We start from the raw sequence: 26687 nt of genomic DNA, 5'->3' as shown, positions 1-26687 counted from the left end.
ATGGTTCGTTGCACTCCCTCTGGTGTTGTGGGTGTGGACTTCGTTAACATTAAGGAAGTATCTAGACAGGTACATGGGTATCTTGGTGGTGTATCGAATCTTGTGGACCAGACCCATTGCAAGTTGCTGTACTCTGTCGTCGACCCTAAGCCATTCCAGCCTGTCGAAGTGGGCAGGGGTGAGGTGGGTTCGGGGGGCTAGATCAAGTAGGAGCCTGACCAGTTTGTTTTGGGAAGTCTGGAGCCTGGTTTTAAGGGCCTTTGAGGTGCTGTGGTACCAGGAGGTGCATGCATAGTCAAAGAAACCCTGTACAAGGGCTCCTGTTAAGGTCTTCAAGGTGTTTTTGTTGACCAGTGAGGAGATCCTGTAGAGGAATCTTGTTCTATGGTTGACTTTTTTGATTACGTTGGTGGCCATTTTATCACCGGAAAGATTAGCCTCCAGGATGGAACCTAGGTAGGTAATTTCATCTTTACGTGTGATAACATTGTCACCCACTCTAACCAAGAAGCCATTTGCCTTGCTGAGATTACTAATAGAGCCAAAGAGAATGGATTCAGTTTTTCCCAGGTGTAAAGATAGTTTGTTATCAGCGAGCCAGGTGCAGATTCTACCGAGTTCAGAGCTGAGGGCATTTTCAACCTGCAGTTTGTCCCTGTCCGAGACCAGCAGTGCTGAGTCATCTGCGAACAGGAACAAGTTGCAGTCACAGGCTGAAGTCATGTCGTTTACATATATTAGGAACAGTAGAGGCCCTAGTATGCTTCCTTGTGGAACGCCACAGCTCACTGGGAGGGGGGGGGACAGTGTTCCGTTCACTTCCACCATCTGTTCTCTCCCCTCCAGGTAGGATTGCATCCAGCTCACTGATGTGCTATCGAAACCAATTGCTTTTAGCTTGTTAACCAGTATGGAGTGGTTCACGGTGTCAAAAGCCTTTTGGAGGTCCAGCATGACCATGCCGCAGTATTTGCCAGCGTCCACCTCTTGTTTGATGTGGTCGCTCAAATAGAGAAGGCATGTGTCAGTGGAGTGGGATGTTCTGAAGCCAGATTGGAACTCGTACAATAATTTATTAGTGGCAAGATACTTTTCAACCTGTTCATAGACTATTTTTTCCATCACTTTCGAGATGGAACTAAGAATAGAAATAGGGCGGTAGTTGCCGGGGTCTAATTTACTCCCTTTCTTGTGCAAGGGGGTTACTTTGGCCAGTTTGAAATCTTGGGGGACCTGTCCTTGTTTGATGGGGAGGTTTACTATGTGGGTGATGATTGGAGCTATAGAGATGGCTGAGTCTCTGAGAAATTTGGAGGGAATGTTGTCATGGCCAGTGGCCTTGTGGGGTTGGAGGGCACTCAGTTTCTTAATTATCTCATCAGTTGTTACCATAACTAGTTTAAAATCGTCTTTACAAACACCTAGGTTTTTGTAGAAGGTTGTAATGTGCTCTACACCAAAGAGCCCAGAGTGGGAGGGCAGTTTGTTAACCAGAGTTGTTGCTATGTTTGTAAAGAAGATATTCAAGTAGTTGGCCACATCAAGGTTGTCAGTGATGAGAGTGTTGTCAGATTTGATGTTTATGTTCGAAAATCTGGTTTTTAGTTTCTGACCATAGCTTAGTTGATTGTTTAGTAGCTTCCAGAGCTCATGAGGATTGTTTTTGTTTTCCTGAGCTTTATCATTAATGAAGTTACTTTTAGCTGATTTGGTCATGGCAGTTACACTGTTTCGTAGTTTGATTCGTTGTGTATTTAGGTTGTTCAAACGAGCTTGGCGAACACTGTCGAAGCGCTTGGCTAGCTTTGACTTGCATTTTAGAACTTCAGAGCATTTTTTGTCTCTGGCTTTCATTGCAGCCAGTATGTCCGAATTCATCCATGGTTCCGAGCGGGTTTTGCCCCTGGTGGTTCTCAAAGGAGCCATGTTGTTCAGTACAACCGATGGAGACACAAAGGAGACTCTTTGTGTAAAAAAATATCCATGAATTTAAGTCTCCATGGTGTAATCGATAGACAAAAAGTTATTTTTGGTTGAACTATCCCTTTAACAACATGGAACCACCATCTACTAGAAACACGAGGAGTAGAGATAATATTGAATAGTTTACATAAAGGCAACTTAGAAACCTTCCCCTACTCCTAAACAAACGATAACTGGACCAAACAGTATAGAAATAAGGGATATTCCAATCCTTGTATCCATCCACATAAGCAACAGTCACCACAACAGCATTATGTAAACAGTGATACTGTAACATTAGCTCACAGGAAAGAATACTAAAAATGTATAGAACTATTTGGCCTAAGCCTCTTTCTGACACACGCACACACACTCTCTCTCTCTCACGCACGCACGCACGCACGCACGCACGCACGCACGCACGCACGCACGCACGCACGCACGCACGCACAACACAAATAGAGAGTGAGAGAGAGTTTGTGTGGGAGCATTACAACAGAGTCATATGGGTTTCTATCAAAACAGTGGCTTAGCTCTCTTGCGCTCATGGCTGACTCACCTGTGCATGCTGTGTTGCACACCCAAAAAATGGCAGATCTACAACATCGCAACACATCATGTCACAACACAATTCTTTTGAGCTTGTAGATCGGCTAGTTTGCGATGTGCAGGATCAGCACGCAACTAAAGTATAATTAGGCTTTCAGTGGCGCATTGTAAAAGATATCACATGTCGGGTCACATGATGCATGGGCCGTTTGCGAGCATCTGGCATAACGAGCGGTAGCTTTAGATGCAATTAATTCGGGTAATAGATCTCACTTAAGTGTTACATGAACCTGCCACTGGGCACTCACCTTGTCCTTACCTCAGGCCCTCTAACACGGAACACGGCGCTTTTGTTCCTTTATTGTCTGCCTTTTTTTACATCCGTATTCAGCAGAATGAAGATGTATATTGAGCTTTTTACTTTTGTTTTTACTTCATCTGGTGTTCATCGTGAAAAGCATATCGCATTATTATAAAAAAACAAAACAAAAACAAAATAATGGCTCATACAAGAGTGAGCTTTAAAATGTTTAAAAAAAAAAAAAAGTATATATATATAATAATGAAAAAGGAACGGTTTTGGACATAATTGGCTACAAGGTTTCCACCCAACGGTAACGATATGTTATGTTTATGCAAGTTGAAGGTTATTTTTGTATTGAGAAGGTGCCGATGATGACTTTGAACGCAGTTGTTCCATCTCAACGATATCATAGCAAGCACGTTGAGAGCTCCATTGACAGTAATGTTGACAGAATGTTGACAGCAGGGGAGTCGGGAGACGGATACTTAAGCGCTTGTTTAAATGTTAATGACTTTTGAACGTTGTTTGAACACAAAGGTCTTTAATAGCAACGTATCGCATGCAATATGGATGGGATGAGGGTTGCTGTAACATCTGTGCCTTTCCAGTAACGTTCATCATATCATGAGGTACTGTGAGACTGTTTTATATCCACATGTGTCACAGGTTCAATCTCTGTAGCTGCCCCATGTTTCTGTGCCCATCTACGGTAAATGTCCTTGTCTGAACAAGATAGCGGAGTCCAGCCTCCTTCACTGAAGTTACATTTCATGTACAGTATACAAGTACAAAAGTTTGGACCCTTCCGGGTCCATTTGTAGAGTTAAATGAACTAGGGGAAAGGGAGTCTACTGCCGCGCCTCAGCCAAACGAGATATAGGCCCGGTGCGTCACAGGACGCAATTTGTGTCATGACTCGGAGGAAAATGCAGTAGCATCGAAACGTCAGTCACTGTCTATTTGTACTAGCACCTAAAAGAGGCTTTAATTGTTCGAGTTGCTTAAATGAACTTTTACTGTGTATGCAACTTGCTTGCAAATTATAGATTGTTTATAAACAATACATAAACTTACATACGTTCATACTGTACAGTACATTTATATTTATACATACCTGTTTATGCTACCTGTTAATATATCATGCAATATGCAAATCCTGGCCGGTCCAGGTGTGCATTACTACCTGTTTACTCATAATTTTTCAAATGTTTTGGTTCTTAGTTGCAACTCCCTTTGTCTGTATCTGTCCTGTGTTTCTGTGGTACTACTGCTCTATCAATGTCATTTCAACACAGAGAAACAAAATCTCAATTTGCATTGTGTTGTGTGCTGTCGAGTCTCCTGCTCAGTGAGCTGAGGTAGCCACTGCCCCAGGCGCTGTCCATATGGCAGCCCCACCTCCGCCCCACCACACCACACCAGGGTCAAATAGTGTTTGCACAACAAAACTCTTGTTTGTTTTAACCTACTTGGAACCCCAGAGGAGTGGAGTTCACTGCAGTGGAGTTCACTGCATTGCAATTGTCGAGACCTAAGTAAACCTCGTTTTTTTTACAGCAACTGTAAAGCATCCCAAAACTGGAGATATTGTTTTTGGGGCTCTACCAGGCCTGTTTGCCTACCCCAGGGTTTCACAGTTGTGGGGTTCAACTAAACTCTACTCTAGTCAACAAACGACAAGGTTAACAGCCACATAAATAAAGTGCAAATAAACAACGAACGGCGAACGCAGAGGAAATTCAGTTTTCAGCTACACCCAGTTGATCGCTGCCCATAGAGGAGCATGGAGGGGGAGCAGTAAGGGGTTAAAGGGATAGTCCGATTTTTTTAACTTAAGCTGTATGAAATACTTGCCAATAATCTAGTGGTTGCAACTGTATTAATTGATTGCGTCCCATGGTGGGAGTTCTTCTCTGGTTTTGGTGAAATATTAAGTAGTGCAACTTTCGTTCATTTTTGACCCCTCTATCACATGGAACTATGTTTTTTTGTGTCCATATCACTACGCCAAAAGAAATAGTGATAGAGGTTTTGTGAAATAATTTACTTTTACTGAGTGGCCCCAGTGCCCCCCACAAAATGACCGGAACTACTTAATATTGACCAAAACCAGAGCAGAACTCCCACCACGGGACTCGGGCAATCAATTAATACAGTTGAAACCACTATATTAATGGCAACTTTGGCAAGTATTTCATACAGCTTAAGTTAAAAAAATCTGAACTATCCCTTTAGTAGGCAGACGTCAAACCTAGTAGATAAATAGAGGGTATATGCACATGCATGCATAAAGCAAATCGAATGGCTACGTGAGTTTCACATTGTTTAACATCGTTTAATGCAGTGGTTTTTAACCTTTTTCATATCAAGGTCCATTATTTATTCAGCATTTGAGCCACGGACCACCATTTGATGAGATTTGATCAGACCCAAAACATAGAATATTTTGTTATCGTTGTTTGTCGTGAGCACGTTCAGGGCTAGAAGTTCTATATTTACTTGGTGCCTCAATGGAAAGTTGGGCGCTCGCCCTGCCTTCATTAAACAAAACACACAACTCTGTATTTACAACACGTGATAATCCAGTGGGATCAGACTGGATTTAGACCAAATGAAACACTGCTTCACTCTCCCTCCACGTGGGTCTGTAACTCTGTGTCCGCAGTGTTAACGTAACTCTGAAGGTGTACGGAAGGAATCAAATGAACCTGTGAGGGTCCATTAACTCCATTTGGTTCCAGTGTTAACGTAACTCTGAAGGTGTACGGAAGGAATAAAATGAACCTGTGAGGGTCCATTAACTCCATTTGGTTCCTTTAGGTGAAAATTGCCAATCGTGATTCGTGACACGTTGAGAACCTGTACATCCGCAGCTACTGAAACATAAAAATAAATAATGTGCAAATTTAATTCTGACAATAATCTTATGGCACAAGATCTTTACACGTGATCTGTGGCCAAATGCATATCAATTTGGGATGGAATATGTTTGAGAACCACGGCTGTTACGGAGCAGCGTTCAACAGTGTGCTCCTCTCAGGCATCATGTTTCTTTTTTTTCTTTTTGGTATGGATACTGAATTTGTCTCGCTCGGTATAACTGTGGCCCCAGGGGTAAACACACGCTCCACCTATCAGTGTTATTGTTATTATCATTAGGCCCCGGTGTGTGACAGCCCACTTCATACGACCTGGCTCGCCTCAGAGATTAAGCAGATGCTGAAATAAATAGGGAGGGGGGGGGGGGTTTAGGAGGCGATGTACGAGCCAGGCCACCTACAGCACAGTGGGTCTCAACCTTTGGGCCTGGGCTCCACTGGTGTTCCATGAGGATATTACAAGTGGGCCCCCAAATAATTGGCAGAATACTAAGCCTGTTGACCAGGAGGAATAAGGTGCAGCTATAGGGCTTGGGTCAGTTGATCCCTTGTTGATGGCAGCTTGCATGTCGCATCAACGTAGAGAATGCCTACTGCAGCCTGGTGGGGGACTTTGGGACGTCACAACATTGTGCAAAAGATGCACGTTTATTATAATATTATATGATATAAAAGTCATAATAATATAATAATAATTGCGAAGCTCCGTCGCACGATGCTATCGTTTCGAGAACGGCAGAGAATAGCAGAAAATGTAAATCAAATATCGAGAAACTTGTATGAGAAAAACTGTCTGGGGTGAGCACAAAAGCCAGATGTTAAAAATGACCCCCGAAGTGGTTTAAAGTGGAATACCCCCTATAAAGCTGCAGTCGCTCACAATTCAAACCCGGATCCTCCACACAAGCGCTGACATTTTTACTGTTGAGCTATAATGGCGAGCACATTAAGGGAAGGTGAGTAGTTTCCATTTGAGTTCATCCTGACCACATGCGTGTCTCAATAGAAGAGCAGGTGGACCAACTACAACCACTGCGTTGTGTAAATATTATTATATTAACATATTATATATTGTTGCAGTTGGGCAGAAACATCTTATCTCCATGTTTTAACTTTTTGAGGGTCGTTAGCCTCTCCTTTGTCGAGCTTTGTGTGTTTGTGTGTACCAAATTTGAGATTTGGTACACACAAACACTTCACACGAGTGTGATTCTTTTATTAAATTACTGTAACACTACTTGATCCATACTAAAGCACATCAAAAGTAGCAGTTCCACAAGCTCGTATTTGTGCTGTTCTTGAATTTGAATCGGTTTTGGACATATGAGGTTTCCCTCCGACAGAGACGATATATTAACACGTTCAGCGCCCCCTGGTGTTCATGTGAAATTACCGCAGGCAGCCAGGCAATATCTGTGAATTCGCGGCAACTACTTCCGGGGCACACAGCCCAATACAGCGAGAGGAGGAGCAAAAAGTTGTACGATCAGCAGCCGACATGTCTTAGTTTTCACCACAAGCGGTAATATGGTGGGCGCGATGCGATCAAAAATCTGAAAAAAAATCTGAACGTCGGGCAGGTTGGACAAAAACAACAACTTTGGAGTATTTTTCTGAGAAAACAAGCAGCAAAGAAACGACAATGAGTGGATCCTTATGGGAGGCGCGCACATTGATCCTCATGATTGGAAGAACGTAGATGAAATAAGGAGATACACGGTTTCCGCCTAACAATAATTATGTTGCCTTGTTTTCTCCAGGTTTGTGTATCTTGTCAACCTGCAGCCACTCAGGTTGACAAGACCTGTTGTGACACTGGTTCAATTTGTGTATATGGGTCTGATAGACCAGGAGGAATAAGGTACAGCTATAGTGCTGGGGTCAATTGATCCCTTGTTGATGGCAAAGGGGTTAATGACCTACTGCAGCCTGGTGGGGACTCTCTCTCTCTCTCTCTCTCTCTCTCTCCCTCATTAACGTTTTATTGACTACTAAAGTTATGGATGGGAGCTCTAAATCTTCTAATGTGTTTCTATGAGAGTGTACTGCATGTGACAGCGAAGACAGACGAGACAATGCACGGTCCCTGGGGGACAGTCCAGTGATGTGGAGACAGTGCACGGTCCCTGGGGGACAGTCCAGTGATGTGGAGACAGTGCACGGTCCCTGGGGGACAGTCCAGTGATGTGGAGACAGTGCACGGTCCCTGGGGGACAGTCCAGTGATGTGGAGACAGTGCACGGTCCCTGGGGGACAGTCCAGTGATGTGGAGACAATGCACGGTCCCTGGGGGACAGTCCAGTGATGTGGAGACAGTGCACGGTCCCTGGGGGACAGTCCAGTGATGTGGAGACAGTGCACGGTCCCTGGGGGACAGTCCAGTGATGTGGAGACAGTGCACGGTCCCTGGGGGACAGTCCAGTGATGTGGAGACAGTGCACGGTCCCTGGGGGACAGTCCAGTGATGTGGAGACAGTGCACGGTCCCTGGGGGACAGTCCAGTGATGTGGAGACAGTGCACGGTCCCTGGGGGACAGTCCAGTGATGTGGAGACAGTGCACGGTCCCTGGGGGACAGTCCAGTGATGTGGACATTGTGACAAGCAGTGTAACATGCATAATTATCATTACAGCTGCGGTAGTCATTGTAATGTGTTCCTGAGATTATGGGTCCAGTCATGGTTCTAGTGCAGACTGTAGGGGCGGGTTAGGGTTAGATTATGGGTCCAGTCATGGTTCTAGTGCAGACTGTAGGGGCGGGTTAGGGTTAGATTATGGGTCCAGTCATGGTTCTAGTGCAGACTGTAGGGGGTGGGCGCCGCTGAATGACCAGAGAGCTACGTGTCTATGGTCGGACACACGGCGGTCCAGAACCGCCAGAAAAGGCTCTGGTCAGACTCTGTCAGTGGACTGAGCCCAAGACCCGACACCTGTGCAATTTCCAGGCTCTGCCTGAGCCAATTGATTGTCATGGTAACCCCAGCCTTATTCCCCACACCTGTCATTTGATTACTTAGTCAGTCCACTTTTCACAGTCAGTTTGCACACTTCAGATATTCTCTGTACAAGCGCACAACACATGTGATTCCTGCTTGTAGATGGGCTACTTTCTTCATCTTTCTGTTTTCACGTGGTACATCGAGCAGTGTGTGTATACAGTAGCAGTGCTGGTGGCTGCTTGCTTGCTTTATCTTGCTCCTGGGTGGCTCAACCATGCTGAATAAATGCAGGAGGAAACACCGGTGACTGGTGATTGGTTTGAACACAACACTGCGCACTGCACTGGGGGGCTGTCAGAGAGGGGAGAGGAGAGGGGATTATGGGACGTCACAACATTGTGCAAAAGATGCACGGAGCATGCACTGCAACACCAGGCTGGCTCTCTACTGTAGCTGTGGCTGCGTGTACAGTAGCACACAATCAATCAATCAATAACCTTTTATTTCATTCTCGGAAGATGTATAGGGTTGAGGCCCTTCTCTCCAGTGATGCTAGGCTTTACAAGTTCCGAAAAAGAAGAAGAAAACAACATAAAAGAGGAGATTTTAAGACTAAATATACAAATAATGACAGTTCAAACCCAAATTGCATAGTTCATCCAAACAAGCACAGGACTAGGCACGTCCTGGGAGAGAGAGAGAGAGAGAGAGAGAGAGAGAGAGAGAGAGAGAGAGAGAGAGAGAGAGAGAGAGAGAGAGAGAGAGAGAGAGAGAGAGTGTGTGAGTGTGAGTGTGAGTGTTCCAGTATCGCAAAGGGAATTTAAATAAAACTCCCAGTCAAAGCTTGACACACAAGTTCAGGGAGCAGAGTGACATTAACACGTGCATTATGCACTAAGATGTGCACACACACTCACTCACTCACTCACTCACTCACAATACAGTACACACAGGGACATTCTTCTTATTCTTACAAATGTAAGAATAATTCCAAGTCGGCCCGCAGGTTCCATCAAAGGCGCAGCGGTTATAGGTTTTATTGTTTAATAATTAATATTGGGAGCCAAGGGCGGTATGTTGCCATGGGACCCATAATTCCAATTGGCTTCCTTGTACAAACATGCACAGACAGCAGGATTCCGGTAGGCTTCTAAAGGGGGAGATGTGAAATCCTCCGAGTTATCTACCTCATTTCTGTCTACTTGCTCTGTCTTAAAGGAGGCCTGGGTTGATCAATCAAATATGCTTTTAAAATTCCTAAACCCTCCCTTGTAGTTTTTTAAAGTCTCTTTGACATTGTCCATTGTGAGCATGACTATAATCCCGGCCTTGTTACCGGGTTCCTGGAAGTGTCCCTGGTTGCACCAGTAACAGCCAAGTTTCCAATACCTTTCCTTTTTAAGCTCACGCGAGGAGAGAAACTCCATCCAATAGTTTGACCCGACCGTTGAGACAGTCCCGGTGACAATTTTACGGCCCTATATACTCTAGATGGAAACAAACTCGTGTCAAATTACATGCAGTGGTGGAAGAAGTACTTCGATTATTTACTTTACTAAAAGTATCAACGCCACAACTCTGTTACGTAAAAGGTGTGTTATTCTACATTTTACTTGAGGAAAAGTACACAAGTACTTGCATCACTATCGGCACCAAAGTACAAGTACTCAAATTAGTCAAACGTTGTCAAATGTATTCAGAAATAGCCAATCTACATACTGGGGGCGGGACACCTGTCAGCAGGGAGTGTTGGGTGGGAGGAGCGGGGCGGGAGGCTCCACCTCCTCCCGGTGGGCGCTCCTCTCTGGCATGTGGTATACATGTATACAACAGCATTGACAATGTGGGGAGGGATTAATTAACATAATGCCTAAATTGAGGAGAAAAATATTATTGAGCAACACTCACTAGCTATGGTTATCAGAATATATAGAGCTTAATCTTTTATCAAAAGTACTTTTCTTTTTACATAACAAAAAATATTAATATTCAGGTATGCGGTTTACAATAGACAACAAGGTAAGCACCTTTGCGTCATGATGGTATGAAAGAGATTAATTGGATTTTTGTGTAGAATGCCCCGTTTCATAGTTTCATCTAAACTAACGTGATACGTGGTCTCCTTGACACCACGGCATTGCCGCTGTACTCGTAGCGGCCATATCTTGTTTCTGGAGAACTGGAACGCAACTCAGTTAATCTCAAATTTCCACTCGATGGATTAGGACATTAATCAAACGGCTCTACCTGTCCAATGTGCACTAAAAGCCCTGCGCTATGCTGAGAGGCACACGTGAACACATGTTCAGGGTCATCAGATTATAGATGTTCTTTATGGGGGGAGGGGGGAGGACAGATCTCTCAGTTTTGGACAAATAAAACAGCACAAAGCTGATATTTCAGTTGCCAGATCATTTAACAATTTAAACCCTATATACTTAGCTGACCGGAGTCCCTTAGTGGTCTAGTATGCACTAAAATCTATAAGCTCATGGTGAGCTTGTATTTTCCCCGAATGTTCGTCCTGGAAGAGGGATGCTAGGGGGTTCATATTGTCCACACAGCCTGTGAAATGACTACTTATATGCCGGAATAGACTAAACATGAATCTGTTGCAGTGAAAGATATTCTGAAAGCCCCTCACTACTGTATACTACAGTATTTCATTTGGTTAGAGTCCAATCTGATCCCGCATGGATTATGACGTGGTGTAAATACAGAGTGGTGTTTAGTGAAGGCAGGGCGGGCGCCCAACTTTCCATTGAAGCGCCATGTGTGCACGAAGCAGACACTCAATAGGTAAACATTCCTGGGGTCCATGTGAACGGAGCGGGGAGCGGGGGCTTCTATCAACATTCTGCTCTGGTACTGTACATGCCGTTTTCGCCAGTAATAGACATGGATTTGTCAGTGTGTGTGTGTGTGTGTGTGTGTGTGTGTGTGTGTGTGTGTGTGTGTGTGTGTGTGTGTGTGTGTGTGTGTGTGTGTGTGTGTGTGTGTGTCATGCAGAGCTCAATATACAGTAGCCATGGCCTAACTCTGCTAGGGTGAAGGGCTATGATTATAGCTGTCAGGGTTGGAATAAGGGGGGGGGGGGGGGGGGGGGGGGGCTGTACATCCACGCCTCGATACCCCCCCTGCAGTGCGGTCATTCAATCGAGCACCGAAGTCCTGACGTCACTTTCAGTAGAGGGCACCAACACACAGGTTTATAGGTTTTTTATTTGTATTGAAATCTCCATAGGGCGATTTTATGTCGCTTCATATAAGAACTGTGTTTGAAAAATAAACCGATCACCCCGGCCTTTTCACTCATATGGATATGAAGCATCGACTGAAGGTGGAAATGTGCAAATATACCCAAAGAGTAACAAAATAAGCGTTAGAAACGAGCCAAACAACCCAGAGACTACATTTCCGGGTAGGCTGCTTCTGCCCGCAGCCCGTCGCACAACAGAAACTGAACGTTAATTACGTTTATTTTTATTTTTATTTTGTTGATATATAATGTATCGTGGTTAGTACGAGTCGAGTCACCACCAGCTGAGCTTACGCCAACGAGGAATCTCAGGAACGCAATATGTTGACAGCTGGGCGTGACGTATATGCTCAGCGACATTGCATTCATATGTAGTTTCAAGGCTTTTGCGGTCACATTAATTCCATTTTCTCTAGAAACTGGCTGTATCAAATATGAATGGACATCATTAACGACGCACAGCCACTCCCCTGACAGAAACGCCGGGGTGGTCGCTTCATATAAGAACACAGTTCTTATATGAAGCGACATAAAATAAAAAATAAAACCTATAAACCTGTGTGTTGGTGCCCTCTACTGAAAGTGACGTCAGACTTCGGTGCTCTATTGTATACCATTTACTTTCCAATTTAATAATAAATAAATAAAACTCACAACGCATCGCACCGTACGGTATGCGAAGAATATCTCTGCTGTCGTGCAGAAACCGGCTACTGTATGTCCAAAATAGAAAATAAATACTTGTAGGATTCCATGAATACAGCTCAAGTGGAGTTGGTAGGTTTTCTACCCTTTTTTTTTCTTTTTTCACCTGACTTCATCTGACTTTGTCTAATCAATGTGATGGACAAAACAAATGTCTCCAAAGTTGGAGTTAGGTGGTTTGAACGAGTTTGAGGATCCAATGGAGTTACTCTAGGAAGTTTGGCTGAAGCGCTTTATAATACTTTTCATTGGTTCAATATTTGTAAAACACACACACAGACGTAAACGGTGTTCAACTGATTTATATATAAAAAAGGTGATAGCTGGTGTCTGCCCCGACAGTGACTCAAAGAGCACTTACAGACAGCTGCAATTCAAAACTGGCCCCTGTAAATAAAAGTTAAAGTCCCCCCTCCCCTCGTTTTTCCATACTTTACTTTTTTACTTTCTTTAACTGTATATATGATGATTTCCTTTTTATTGATAGAAGTGTATATTTATATGACCCTGATGTAAACAAGTCTTAGTGCTTTTTCTGGTTTTATCCTCGTAGCAGTTTTTGTATTGACCTGTACCTTCATTGTCTCCACCAGGCCGAAGGCATGGGGAGAGAGTATGTTTTGCACTCCGTCCGTGTGTGTGTGTGTGTGTGTCCGTCCTTCCGTCCGTCTGTTACCAGCTAATCCCCGGCACCGTTAACCCGGTCGATGCCAAACTTTGCACACACACTCCCTGGATGCCAACGATGAACCTCTGCCCCACATTTTCCAGAACGGCCTGTTATAGCGCCACCATGAGGCAGCTTTTCACATTTTTTACCTAAAACTGCACCGATCTGCGCGAAACGTTGCATGCACACTCCCTAGAGGCCAAGGACAAACCTTTGACCTGAATTTTCCGCATCTGCCTTTTATAGCGCCACCAGGAGGCCGACTTTTGTAAAACACATTTTTTGACATTACTCCTCCAGATTCTGTCCACAAATCGTTACACAGTATCTCTATGGTCATGTGCTCAAGTCGGATCTGTCCGATATTTCATATTCCATCCTAATTGGCTATAATTGGCTTTCACAGTTTGCAAGATTGCCCCGTTTTGAATAAAAGCCTGCTGCTATCCCTCTGCTTAGTCTGCTATGAGGTTTAGGGCTCCAGTACAGACTGTGAGTGTGCAGGTGCCAGTGCAATATTCCTTCTCTTTCTACTTTTAACAAAGACTTGATGTCTTAACTCAATATCGCATTAACAAAACGTCTCTGTCGGATGGAAACCTATTATGTCTAAAACTGTTTTTTTTCCAGGATTCAAATTCAAAAATAGCAAGAGTAGCAGATCTACAAGCTCGAGCTTGCATAATCTGCTACTTTTGATACTTTTGTGTGACGCTATAGAGCGTCGCAGTCCCGCCCCCTTTCATGACGACGCCAGGCCCAGGAAATGAATCCCAATGCATTTTTCCCATAGACATTTCAAAAAGTATTTATTTAAAGACCTTTTAAGCGTCGTACGAAGCCAACTCGAGTCGTGACAAATCATGACAACAAACACAATATTTTGGACCAAACAAATAATTACAAAGAAGAAAAACAACAAAAAAAGTGTTGTAACCTGCCGTTTCTAATTCTTTGTTTGGCCCAAAACATTGTGTTTATTGTCATGATTTGTCACGACAAGAGTTAGCTTTGTCCGCGGCGTAAACGTCTTTAAATAAATACTTTCTGAAAAATCTATGAGGAAAATGAACAGGGATTTATTTTCCGGGTCTCTCGAGGGAGCGAGACTGTGACGCTCTAGTATGATCAAGTATGGGCATTAGGGCATTCATTTACGAAACAAAAACACAAAAAGTAAAACGTTAGAATCAGTAATAATAAAGACTAAACCACTGGTTCTCAACATATCTCAAGCTTTGCTCAAACTTTCTTTTATTTTTTTCCCTGCCTTGATCTCCTTGCCGCCGGAATAGACAATCACTGGTATCTGCAGCACACTGAAACCCACAGAGCATTAAGGCCCACTCTGCAAAATGAGGAATGCACCCATGCGCGTGACCTGCAATCAAATGATAATAATACAATAATGAGAGTTCTCTAGTTCATTAGGTCATCTCGTATCAGCAGAAATTGCCTTGGCCTCTCTCTGTTATGACTGTGTGACACCGCTGACTTCACTTGCGTTGCCAGTTGAAACCTTCGGTAATCCTGATAAAAGAAACAAAACAGGTGCGCTTCCTCTGGAAAGCGTTCAGCGTTCGCAAATAAATGGCATCTTCTGCATCAGAAATTGCATCTGAGCCAGTCTTGCATGTTTTATTTTGGAGTGCCGCTTTTTCCATTTAGTTGGTTTATGAGTTAACCTTCGGTAATCCTATTCCTGTCGTGCGAGTCCGGGGATGCGTTCATTGGCCATTCTCTGATAAAATGAACGTTTCTTTCGTCGGTCCTGAACACGCGTGGGTTTAGTCTGACCAGTGGTGGAAGTCAAAGACGTACTCACATTTTTTAATTGAGTAAAATTATACCACAATTGCACAATACCAAAATGCTTTCCCGGTTTTAATGGGTTAAACAACTGTGTCTAAAGGCCTATTCATACTTCAGTTTTAGGTGATGAGGTGACCTGACCGAAGTGGAGTATGAATACGCCTTTCGTCTCCAACTCTGTTCAGACTGTATACTGTCTGTCTGTCTGTCTGTCTGTCTGTCTGTCTGTCTGTCTGTCTGTCTGTCTGTCTGTCTGTCTGTCTGTCTGTCTACTGAGCTACTGTATCTATAGAGGCAGTTGGCAGGGTTGCACTCTATCATCTGTAAATCAGTCCAGTGTTTTTTGCACATTTGCATTCTGCCCATTGTCTGTATCTTTGTTGTGCAATATTTTATCCTAACCGCAGGCAGCAAACGCAGTGGCCCCTGGAAGACTGATCAAGAGTTTTATGTTGTGTCATTGATGGCAAACCCCTCTGAGCGCCACAATGTGTTTCATGCAGTGGTGTACATTTTAAAGTAGTTACAATATATTCAACTGGCGGCCCATACTGTACTGCACTGTACTCTGTACTGTACTGTACTGTACTGTACTGTACTGTACTGTACTGTACTGTACTGTACTGTACTGTACTGTACTGTACTGTACTGTACTGTACTCAGTGTAGTACAGTACTGGCTCGGTACTGTACTCTGTATTGTACTGTACTGTACTGTACTGTACTGTACTCTGTACCTGGCTCGGTACTGTACTGTACTCTGTACAGCACTGTGCTCTGTACTAGTAATACACTAAATACTGTACTGTACTACTCGTACTGTACTGTGTGTACTCTATACTGGTGATACACAAAAAAACTTCACTTCCCATCATGCAAATGTGCGCAGTGTGAAGCTCAACAGTGCCGCTTTGTCATAGGGACCCACATTGCTGTTCCTTGGAGTGGCTAGCACCACTCACATAACTCACAGAATGCTGTCCATTAGTAGCATCTTCGTGAGAAGAGTATTGGGGGCAGGCTGACATGGTGAAATGTGTCTATGTTTGAATGAATGAAATTCCCCCCCCCCCCCCCCCCTGATACCTGGTTGAAAAGGCCACAGGCTCTCATGACGTGTTTCATGAACCATTCATTGAGAGTTGGGCCATCGTGCCATTCAGCCCATGCAGGAAACTATTGAGTTATTGGATGAAACACACAACAATGCAAAGGTAATGGATTTGGTGTGATGGAAGAAATCCACTCTTAGGTAGCTACAAATGGGGGAGAGGTGTAATGGACGAATCGTTACCTTTTTTTTTTGTTGCCCCCAACTTTAAGTAATCTTACAATTGTGGCCCCTTGCCTAATCTAGTTGAATACTCCTGGTTTAAAGTGATTCAGTACATGTACTCAAGTACTGTACTTACAGTAAGTATAATTTTGAGGTATTTTTACTTTACTGGAGTGTTTCCAATTGTCAATACAATTACTTCTATTATATGCCACTAGATCAGAGACAAATATTGTACTTACTAGTTATTTACCTTAAAGGGATAGTTCACCCCCCCCCCCCCCCTCTATCAATTACTCGCCCCATGGAGACTTGAATTCATGGATATTTTGTTGTTTTTGTCACATCCCTAAGCCAATAATTTGATGTCCAGCAGTGGTTCCCTATGGAGACATCAAGAGTCTCCTTTGTGTCTCCTACCGGAAGCACAGCCTCATGCACAGCCGGTAAATAGATCAAAAGATCAAATTATTGGCTTGGGAATGCGACGAAAACGAAAAAGAATCCATGAATTCAAAGGTGTGTAAATAATAGAAAATAAGTAATTTCTTTTGGGTGAACTACTCCTTTAAGCTGGCGACAGTTGCAGTCTGGGTGCGCTCAGCATGCGTACCCCTAAACTCAATTGAATAATGATGACGTTATTAATCTAAGCAATTACCACTCATATTTCAGTCTGTACTCTGCGCTAACAGATTGTTCTGTTGGCTAATCAGTCTTACTTCAACCACAAAAGTGGATTATGATTATTCATTTGGCGTGTTATCAGTCAGAAAATAATAGCATTTTCCCCGAAACTAGCCACATAAATAGTAACACTGATTGCAACAGATATCTCAATTAAATTAAGCTTGTTAGCTGTTCAGTAACATCCTGCTAACTACATTTTATTCAACTACAGTACAACAACTTTCTACCACACTGGAACAAGTTCTGGGCATCTACTGTATTTCAACTGCACTTATCTCATAGCACTGTCAACTTTCTTACATGGTTTAAAACACAATTCCAATCTGATTTGATTTTTAAAGATGTGTCTCAGCTTGGACACCTAAATTATACTTTGTCGTATGACAAAGAAATGCCAAAAAAATGCCAATCACAATGTGACACAATGTGTCACATTGTGATTGTGAGCTTGTAGATTGAAGTAATATTATTACTTTACATATTCCTCCCTGCCTAAAGTAACTAGTTACTACTTACTTGCTAATTTACTTTTTTCCCCCAGTAAGCATCTTTTGTCCGCAAAAGTCTCACACTACCCAATTTGTTCCAGACAGTTTAAGGCCCGCCCTTCTGTGGGCATCATTACCGTGTCCGCTCTAGAGTCTAAATCCAGACAGATCAGCAGCCTGCAAAGCAACTCCATCCCAACACAGTCTACCATTAATAAACACTCAATCCCACAGTATAGTAACAAGTTACTTTTGAAAAATAGTAACATATTAGTAATATTATTTCTCAGTACAGTAATAAGTAATTACTGTATGTTATATTATAGTTACTGGAAAAAGGTCATAATATTACTGTTAGTAATACGTTACTTTAGGACATTTCTCTCTCTTCTGCGAGTCTGCTCTGCACGACTCTCGCAGAGGGAGAGTATGGCTCTCTTCTGTCAGCCAGTTGAGTGGATTTGAACCGACACAGTTCAAATCCAGAGTGTTATATTAACATTTTGATGTATACTGGTACTTTGTGTGTCGTGCTGCTGCCAGAACCGTTTCCAGCTCCCATCTACCGAGTCTATTTGTCTTCAGTTACTCTCGCTTCTAGGAATAACAGATTCATAGGCAGCAGTACGTGCACCAATAATGTTCAAGTGACAGCCGCTGCATCGCTCCAGCATTGTTCTTAAATCAGCGCAAAAAAGGTATTTATTTATTAATAATTTAAAGTTAGAATATGGAGAAGAGAGGTCTTCATATGCAGTAGGTGGAGAACAGAGACTGCTGGTCGCAGCATCTCCTCTGCGAAGCGGCACTTTCATGTTGAGAAGTGTGGTTCGGTCTTTTATGACACTGGTCTCAATGACGTACTTTAGGTTAAGCAGCCATAGTGTATCTTCTCAGAGATAATAATAACCTTCTTCAGATTGCTTTTGCAAGTGATATCTTTACTTTACTGTCTTATTTATACTATACAGATTGGTTAGTGATTTATGTGTGGCTAAAAATCATCTTGACTTTATTCTCCCATTTCTTTATGGCATCAAAAAAGAGAAAGAAAAAGAACATAAATGATGGCTTTAGTGGAGATCGGTGCTGTGAGAATACACTTCAACATGAGAAAATTAAAACCTTGCCCTTGTGACTCATGTTGTATACAGCTCGTGACTGTGTGATATGCTGTCTGGAAGAAAGTAACTAATTTGTTTTACCAACACACAGATGTAAAGTGTGTTCAATAGCACTGATTTATGAAAATAGCACTGATTTATGGGGGGAAACAAAATATCTGCACTTGGGCCTATCGCCAGTTCCGTACGCCACTGTGGAGACCCCCTGGAACCACCTCCTCAAGGACCCACAAAGGGGCCCCGACCCACTGTTTGGGAAACGTGCTATGGCGTATACAGTACAGTACAGTAGGCCTATAGATTGCGTGTTAGCTGGTATACATTATAGATTATGTGGCCAGCATGTCAGTGAGATGCTGAGCCCAGGGCCTGCTGGTTGCCCCTCCCATGAGGCCATTATACCACAGGTGACTCTCCCTTTAACCAAGAACCCACAGTAACCAAGAATATTTACTTGAGTACTATATTGTTATTTGTCGTCATCTGTATTGTACGTCATCAAGTATTTTAGATAAAATAGCAGATCAACAAGCTCAGATGGCCTATTTTCACTATCGTTGAATTGTATCGGAATTTGCTGGAGCATTTAAAAAAATCAGTGTGGCAATTACTGATATTAAAAAAAGAATGTAGTTTGAATACTTAAATACTTTTAAAGGCAAGTACCCCGGTGCTTTCACTCAAATATACATGTATTTGACAGAGCAGCTTTCACTTGAAGTTGAGTAATATTTGACCATGAGTATCTATCATTTGATTCAAGGTCTGGGGTTGAGTACTAGCCTTATGTCCACCACTATGTCCTCTGTATACATAATAACATTTTAATAAATAAATAAAACTGTTAAAGATTCACCTGCTCAGACAGGCATGCATTTACTATTTTTTCATCCCTGCAACTTTTGTGTCATGTTACAATGTACTGTCCCTATTTGCGATGTCCTTTTAATGGCTGGGGTCATTTGATCGATTATTTCTCCTCATTTGCTTTACTTTTTAATATTGATACGTTTTTGAAACCTGTAAAGCACTTTGTGACTGACCATGGCTGTAAAAGTTGTTCTATAAATAATTTTATTTTTTTTCCCCTTTTTTTTTTTACATAGCACAACACAGTATAGTTGTTGCGACCGCAGGTCACATTTACTATGAAAACGTTCATTTCCCGTCAGTTAGTTAGTTCATCACCTCAGGCATAACCATATATGGCCATGCCTCATGACATCACGTGTCATCATCAGGGTGTCATCAATATTAAGCAATGACCCCCCATGCCAAAGCGCCAGCACTCGCCCAGCAGTCTGCTGTCACCCAGGCGGATGCGTGCATGCGACCTCTTCGCTTCTCGCCCTCAGGCGTCTTACTGGTATTGATAGTGTTAGAGCATCATCTTCACTGTCGGGTAAAAACCTCATTATGTCCAAAACATTCTATTAGTACATTAACACCTTGAGGGCTCGGGCCTATTTAATCAATTAATAAAATGTGCCCATCATTTATAGCGCCCGGACCACTTTTACCGGCGGACCGGTTGTGAATGTCTGTGTAGCAGCTAACAATAGCCACACCACTCTAGAGTTGATCGACAACAACGGGAGGTAAGAATAAATCTATCGCGACTAGCGACTGGACCGCGGAGCGCCGTCTAACACAGGATCTTTTTTCATAATTAGACGGGATGATTTAGATCGCGAGTTATGAACATTTTAAGATTTTCGTTTTCGTCCGCTAAACAGGCAGGGAACATTTTCGATGACGTGTCACTGTTGTGCAACACCGAGGATTTGGCAACAAGCGCTCCTAGGCTGTGGAGCAATGCGACCGGTTTTGATATCATTAATCTCCGTCCTATTTATCAATCTCCGTCTCGGGCAACTGACCATGCACTTGAACTTGACGTTGATCTCCTTCTGGGGCCCTTAAACTGTTAAAATAGAGAAAATCTACATGCTCACATTGCATTGCGATGCGTTGAGAGCCTGTAGAGCTGCTATTTTTACTACTTTTGTGTGAAAATACTCTTGTATGATGAAGTAAGGCATTCATTTACAAGAAAATCACACCTGTGTGAATTGAGCGGTGTGTGTGTGTGTGTGTGTGTGTGTGTGTGTGTGTGTGTGTGTGTGTGTGTGTGTGTGTGTGTGTGTGTGTGTGTGTGTGTGTGTGTGTGTGTGTGTGTGTGTGTGTGTGTGCGCGCGCATGTGTGTGTGTGTGTGCGCGTGCGTACTGTACTCAGTATTGTACTATTGTTATAGTTACAGGTATAGTGGTCAGTATTGTACTATTGTTATAGTTACAGGTATAGTGGTCAGTGTGAAGTTCAACAGCTGTACTGTAGCCCTTTAGGCTGCTCAACAGTGCCACTTTAGGTCATCATCTGTTGCTACTGTAAACATACATACATACATACATACATACATACATACATACATACATACATACATACACACACACACACACACACACACACACACACACACACACACACACACACACACATACATACATACATACATACGGACACACACGGCCAATTATTGGAGCGGTGCACCGCTCAAAAAACCCAAACATAAAACATTAAACAAGGTTTCTGCCCGACAGCAACGATATCTTTGCCATTTGGCAGAAGCCTCATATCGCCATATTTCAACTTCAACAAAATAGCCAATCTACAAGTTCACAACGTGTCGCAGACTGCTATCTTTGAAAGTGGTTTAAGTGTGTCTTAAACCACACACACACACACACACACACACACACACACACACACACACACGCACACACACACACACACACACACACACACACACACACACACACACACACACACACACACTTGAAAAGTAGCGGTTTTAAACATACAAGGTTTCCATCACACTGCATATAGTATACGGAATAAATAGAGCGTTATAATGTATATAGTGTACAGTATAGTGTAGCTTAGTGTTATAGCAGCGTGTTGCTAGTAGAACAGTGGAACAGTGGGATCTGGTGTTGTCATTAATACTTAATGGCAGAGTGAAAAGCCATGTTAGCTATAGCAGGCTGCGGGCTCACAATTACAGAATGTGGTTGCAAACACCCCCGGATTGGGTTAGCGTCCAATTAGCGGCGCGCGTATGATTAGGTTACACGTCAGGTCAACCCCTGGCAACTGTCCCGGTCACTAAACAGAGCAGTGTGGGTGACTCAGGTGGTGGGTGGATGATAAGGCTAGGAACACAGATGGTAGGCTGATAGGCGTTAATGAGGGGACAAAAATGCATGAACCAGACATAAGGTGAATAATACACCTCCAGATTCGTAACCACCTGAAACCTATAGGCTATTCCGCCAAGGGTGAACGTTCGGTCAGAATAGCCGATGACGGACCCTGATCATGGGGTACAAAGTGGTTAATTTGTTTGAACCAAAGGAGATCTGTGCATGTGCTTCATTTATTATTATTATTATTATTATTATGACGACAATTATTATTATTATTATTATTATTATTATTATGAATAATACAAGGGGAATAGTAATGAAATCTTATTTTCATTTTATTTTCTACAAATATTTGAAACACATATTAATAATAGTAAATGAACCCTTTACTTATGGCTCTGTTATAGCCTATATACTCTCAGAGTTTGTGACTTTTACAACAGTGGACCCAGAGATTAAAGAAAAAGATGTGTATCAGTTGGTGGTCCATGTTGGCCTAATGCATATCAAACTGGGGGTCCTGAAAATCTGCTAAATGCAATGCAAATGTAAACCACTCAAATAAGACTTGGAAAATATGATGAAGAAAAGAGGACAGATTCGACAGATTGCTGAAACATTGATATTTCCGCAATCTGGCATCTGGCTGAGACCATGATGTCATTATTATAGATTTGGGAAGTCAAATGGGACACTTCTTATAGGAATATAGGATAAATGTCCGGTCGGCACTTCAAAGTCTTCTTTGATGTTTGTTTGTTTTGTTTGTTTTTTTGGGGGGGGGGGGGGGGGAGGGGCATTTTGCACGTCCAGGGTTATTCGCTTCAAAGAGAGTTATGATGGTGTGTTGCATATTTATTCCAGCACTGTAATGCTGTCTTTAGCCTACTGTTTAATGAATGGAAAACACTCTTTAAACGAACACAATTCCTAGACAAATAGTTTTAAGATGATTGTTGAATGAGGTCTACAATTCCAAATAAGGCTTGTTTAGCACCAATGACTTTTGGCAAGGTAGCGTTTTTCCAATACCCGTCCCTCTGGACACAGCTGATTGCTATACTGTAAATAAACATGAGCATGTGGCCAATTTTTGCTGCGACTCAGCCTGAATAACGACAGTAGGCTATATGATATTATTGTCAACACAGCCAACTATATAATATATATAATATACGTTGGTGAAAACTCAGTATGATACTGCAGTCGCTGCAGGCTTCCACCACCAGTGAATAGCCTATTTTAAACAAAGTGAGATCCAGGGACCTTCAGGGATAATTGGGGGGAATTCCAATTTAAATAGACCCTTTACAGGTGTGTATAACTCTGAGAGTGTATAGGTCTTCTACATATGGAGCCAAATGGACCCGCAACTGTAGCCTACTCTCTCGGAGTTATGAGGCTCTTTGAGATTAAGAAGCAAAAAAAAGTTTGAAAACCCTATAAAATAATCTTACCTATAGTCGTGATCACCGTGATGGCGAAGTAAAAGGAGCCGGCGAACTTCCACTGCATGCCGGCTTTGTGGGGCTTCAGCTGCAGCACCACGCGCTCCAGCACGTCGAAGTCGCTTTCGTTCAGGTTGTAGGTCTTGAGGAGCTCTCGCCTCCTCGCGTACATCTCCTTCCGCGTGGTCTTCTCCTTGGCCGACTCCAGCGCGTCGAAGATCGCCGCGCCGACGATCAGGTAGACGAAGGTGCAGATGATGAGCGCGAGGGTCCGGACGTTTTGCCTCTTCATGGCGTCAGGGTCGTGATCCGGAGGCGGTGGTTTTTTGAAACTCCCGAAGTTTGGTGGATCTGGAGGACGGGGAACTCGGCTGGTTCATGACTAGAACTAACTGAGGTCAGTTCACCGCCGCGCCGAGAGACTGTCTGATGACTTTCTGGACAGAGGAGCCGCTTATGACTGTCTGTCTGTCTGTCTGTCGGAGCTGTTCATTCAGCACCACCCCTCCCCTCCCCCCATCCCTCCGCCCCCTGACCCGCCATCCCCCCCACCTCTCTCTCTCTCTCTCTCTCTCTCTCTCTCTCTCTCTCTCTCTCTGATTGATTGTTTTTAACAGGTAAAACGTAAATAAATACATAACATCGCCAGTCAGCATTTATTTGTGTGTGTGTGTGTGTGTGTGTGTGTGTGTGTGTGTGTGTGTGTGTGTGTGTGTGTGTGTGTGTGACTGTGTGTGTGTGTGTGTGTGTGTGTGTGTGTGTGTGTGTGTGTGTGTGTGTGTGTGTGTGTGTGTGTGTGTGTGTGTGTTACTATAGTTAGTTTAGTTAGTTAGTTAATTAGTTAGTTGTAGTTAGTTAACCCAAGGTTGGCTAAGTTTGTTTCCTACATTTTGTTAAAAACAAAATCACACCCGTGTGAAGTGAGTGGTGCAACTCTGTGTGGGGATCCCCGGGGGGTCCCAGGAACTTCCAGACCCACAGGAACAAGCCCAGGGTTCCTGTGGGTCAGCTGTAGGGCGGCTGTGGCTCAGGAGGTAGAGCAGGTTGTCCAATGGTCGAGCCGCCCTGTGTCCAAAACGGTTGAGAAATGACAGTTACCGTGTGGGGGTCCCCAGTGGGTCACTGTACTGTACTGTACTGTACTGTACTGTACTGTACTGTACTGTACTGTACTGTACTGTACTGTACTGTACTGTACTGTACTGTACTGTACTGTCACACCCGAAATCATCATAAGTGTGTGTGTGTGTGTGTGTGTGTGTGTGTGTGTGTGTGTGTGTGTGTGTGTGTGTGTGTGTGTGTGTGTGTTAAAAAAAAACATTTCCAAAAAAGCTAAAAATGGCATGAAGAAATTTTTCCATAAAACTAATGTTTAAGAAGCAGATGTACAAGCTTGTGAGCTTGTAGATCTGCTATTTTCACTAGTTTGGATCCCGGGGAGACAGAAGTTCTGTTTTGGGTCACGGGCTAAAAGGTTTGGGAACCACGGCTGTAGATGGTGATGTTGGAAAGAATGCTGTTCATGCAGCTCAGAGCATGTTTATTTGTACAGTACATTTCAATTCCAAAGCAATTCAAAAACAAAACAAACACATTATAAGCCGGACATTTTAATTTAAGAAAAAGCTAAAAGAATAAAAAACAGATGAGATACAATAATAAAGTAACAAGTGCAGCACAAGAAAATACATAAAACCCTCAATAAATGACAGAGTACAAGTGCATAATAAAAAGAGGATCTTTGAATAACAAAGACCAACATTTTTTGCAAGTTCCTGTCAGTGTGTGGGTCGTTTTCTTTTTAAAGATCCTCTTTTTATCTTGGCCTCATAAGATTCAAAGTTGCTAAAAACAACAGTATTAAAACACTCATTTGAAAGACAGGGAGCCAATGTAAACTGGAGTGATATGATCCATGTCTTTCTTGACTGTAATTGAGACCACTGCGATTTTTCTTTGCATGTTTCAAATGCTTAAATGAATGCTCCATACTGGGTGTCGTGGACACCATCCACGACGACCATCTGAACTAGCCTCGCATAGCAATACTAATATCACTGCATGGATATTAGTCTCGTCCCTCTCAGCATCAGACTTTTTCCGCAATGTCCCGCCCCATATTTGCATACTGGGCCCTGATTGGTTATAGCCTGGTTCCAGACAAATCTGGTTGGCTTGTCACCACTTCGGCCATGAAGTCCTCCCACAATTGAGAGGGGCCAGACTTAATCTGCCTGGGGCAATATGCATTGCAAACTGCAAAGGCAGAAGTCTGGCTATGCAAGGCTACATCTGAACACTAGTGTTAAGTGGTCAGATGGGTGGACTGCATGTATTTTCAGTTTATTTCCATGGTCAATTCATTGATTGTGTTCTGGCATGGATCAGTGGAACACATGTAGTGACAGTACTCAAGCTCCTATTAAAGAAGAAATACCATAACATAGTTTATTTTTTATTTTCATGTCATATTATCATTAACACTTTAATTGCCCGGAACTATTTAATCCATTACATTCATGCGCCCAGTCGATTTATAAACACGGACGCCTTTTCCGGACGGACCGGCCGGAAGTTCATGATGTTGTGTAGCAGCTAACAATAGCCACAGCACTATAGAGTCGATCGACAACAACGGGAGACAAGAATAAATCTATCGAGACTAGCGACTGGGCCGCGGAGCGCCGTCTAACACATCCCGTCTTTTCAGAAAAAGACGGGATGATTTAGATCGCGATTTATGAACGTTTTAAGATTTTCGTTTTCATCAGCTAAACAGGGGAGGGAGTTTTTCGATGACGCCTCACTCTTGCGCGTCACCGAGGAGAGCCCAGCAGGCGCGCCTGGGCTATACAGCCATGCGATCTGTTCTCGTATCAATAAACTTCGTCTTTAGGACAATACTTCGTCCTGGGCATCGGGCGTTACTAATAGAAAGGACAAAGTACTTCGTCCTGGGCGATGGGAGTGTTAACATTTTAGTGTTTCGGCAATTTTGTGGGGGCCCACCTGCAATATCCTCACGGCCCACCAGAGGGCCCAACCCACAGGTTGAGAACCACTGGCCTAGATGTTCCCAGTCAGTGTGGGGATCAGTGACCCTCCATAAAATGCTTCTCTTTTTATGAGTGATATTCAACATGAGACTTTCCGATACCAGGTCTTTACAAGATCCAGCTGCTATTCTGGCTCTTAAAGACACAAATTAATCAGCTTCACTCACTTCCTCCGACCTCGCACTCCTTAATATTGACCTTAGCTTTACCAAATGCAGGCAAACTTTCAAACTTGAGAGTGAATTAATTTAATGTTTCTTATACTTAAGACAAGTCCTCCAATGCCCTTCACATTATGTTTATGTTAGCACTCTATATTTC

At 43.1% G+C, this 26687-nt stretch overlaps 1 protein-coding gene across 1 annotated transcript in view; it reads right to left on the bottom strand.

The window, feature by feature from the left end:
* kcnk3a (potassium channel, subfamily K, member 3a) overlaps positions 1-23602 on the bottom strand; it is a gene marked incomplete at both ends in the record, with an annotated part of 51953 nt that extends 28351 nt beyond the window's left edge. The window contains 1 exon segment of the mRNA XM_079525769.1: positions 23320-23602. Coding sequence (XP_079381895.1) covers positions 23320-23602 — 283 coding nt within the window.
* Positions 23603-26687: the final 3085 nt, after the last annotated feature.

This window comes from Electrona antarctica (assembly GCF_951216825.1).
Source record: "Electrona antarctica genome assembly, chromosome: 17".
Lineage (NCBI taxonomy): Eukaryota > Metazoa > Chordata > Actinopteri > Myctophiformes > Myctophidae > Electrona > Electrona antarctica.
This window is presented reverse-complemented; position numbering and strand designations above follow the sequence as displayed.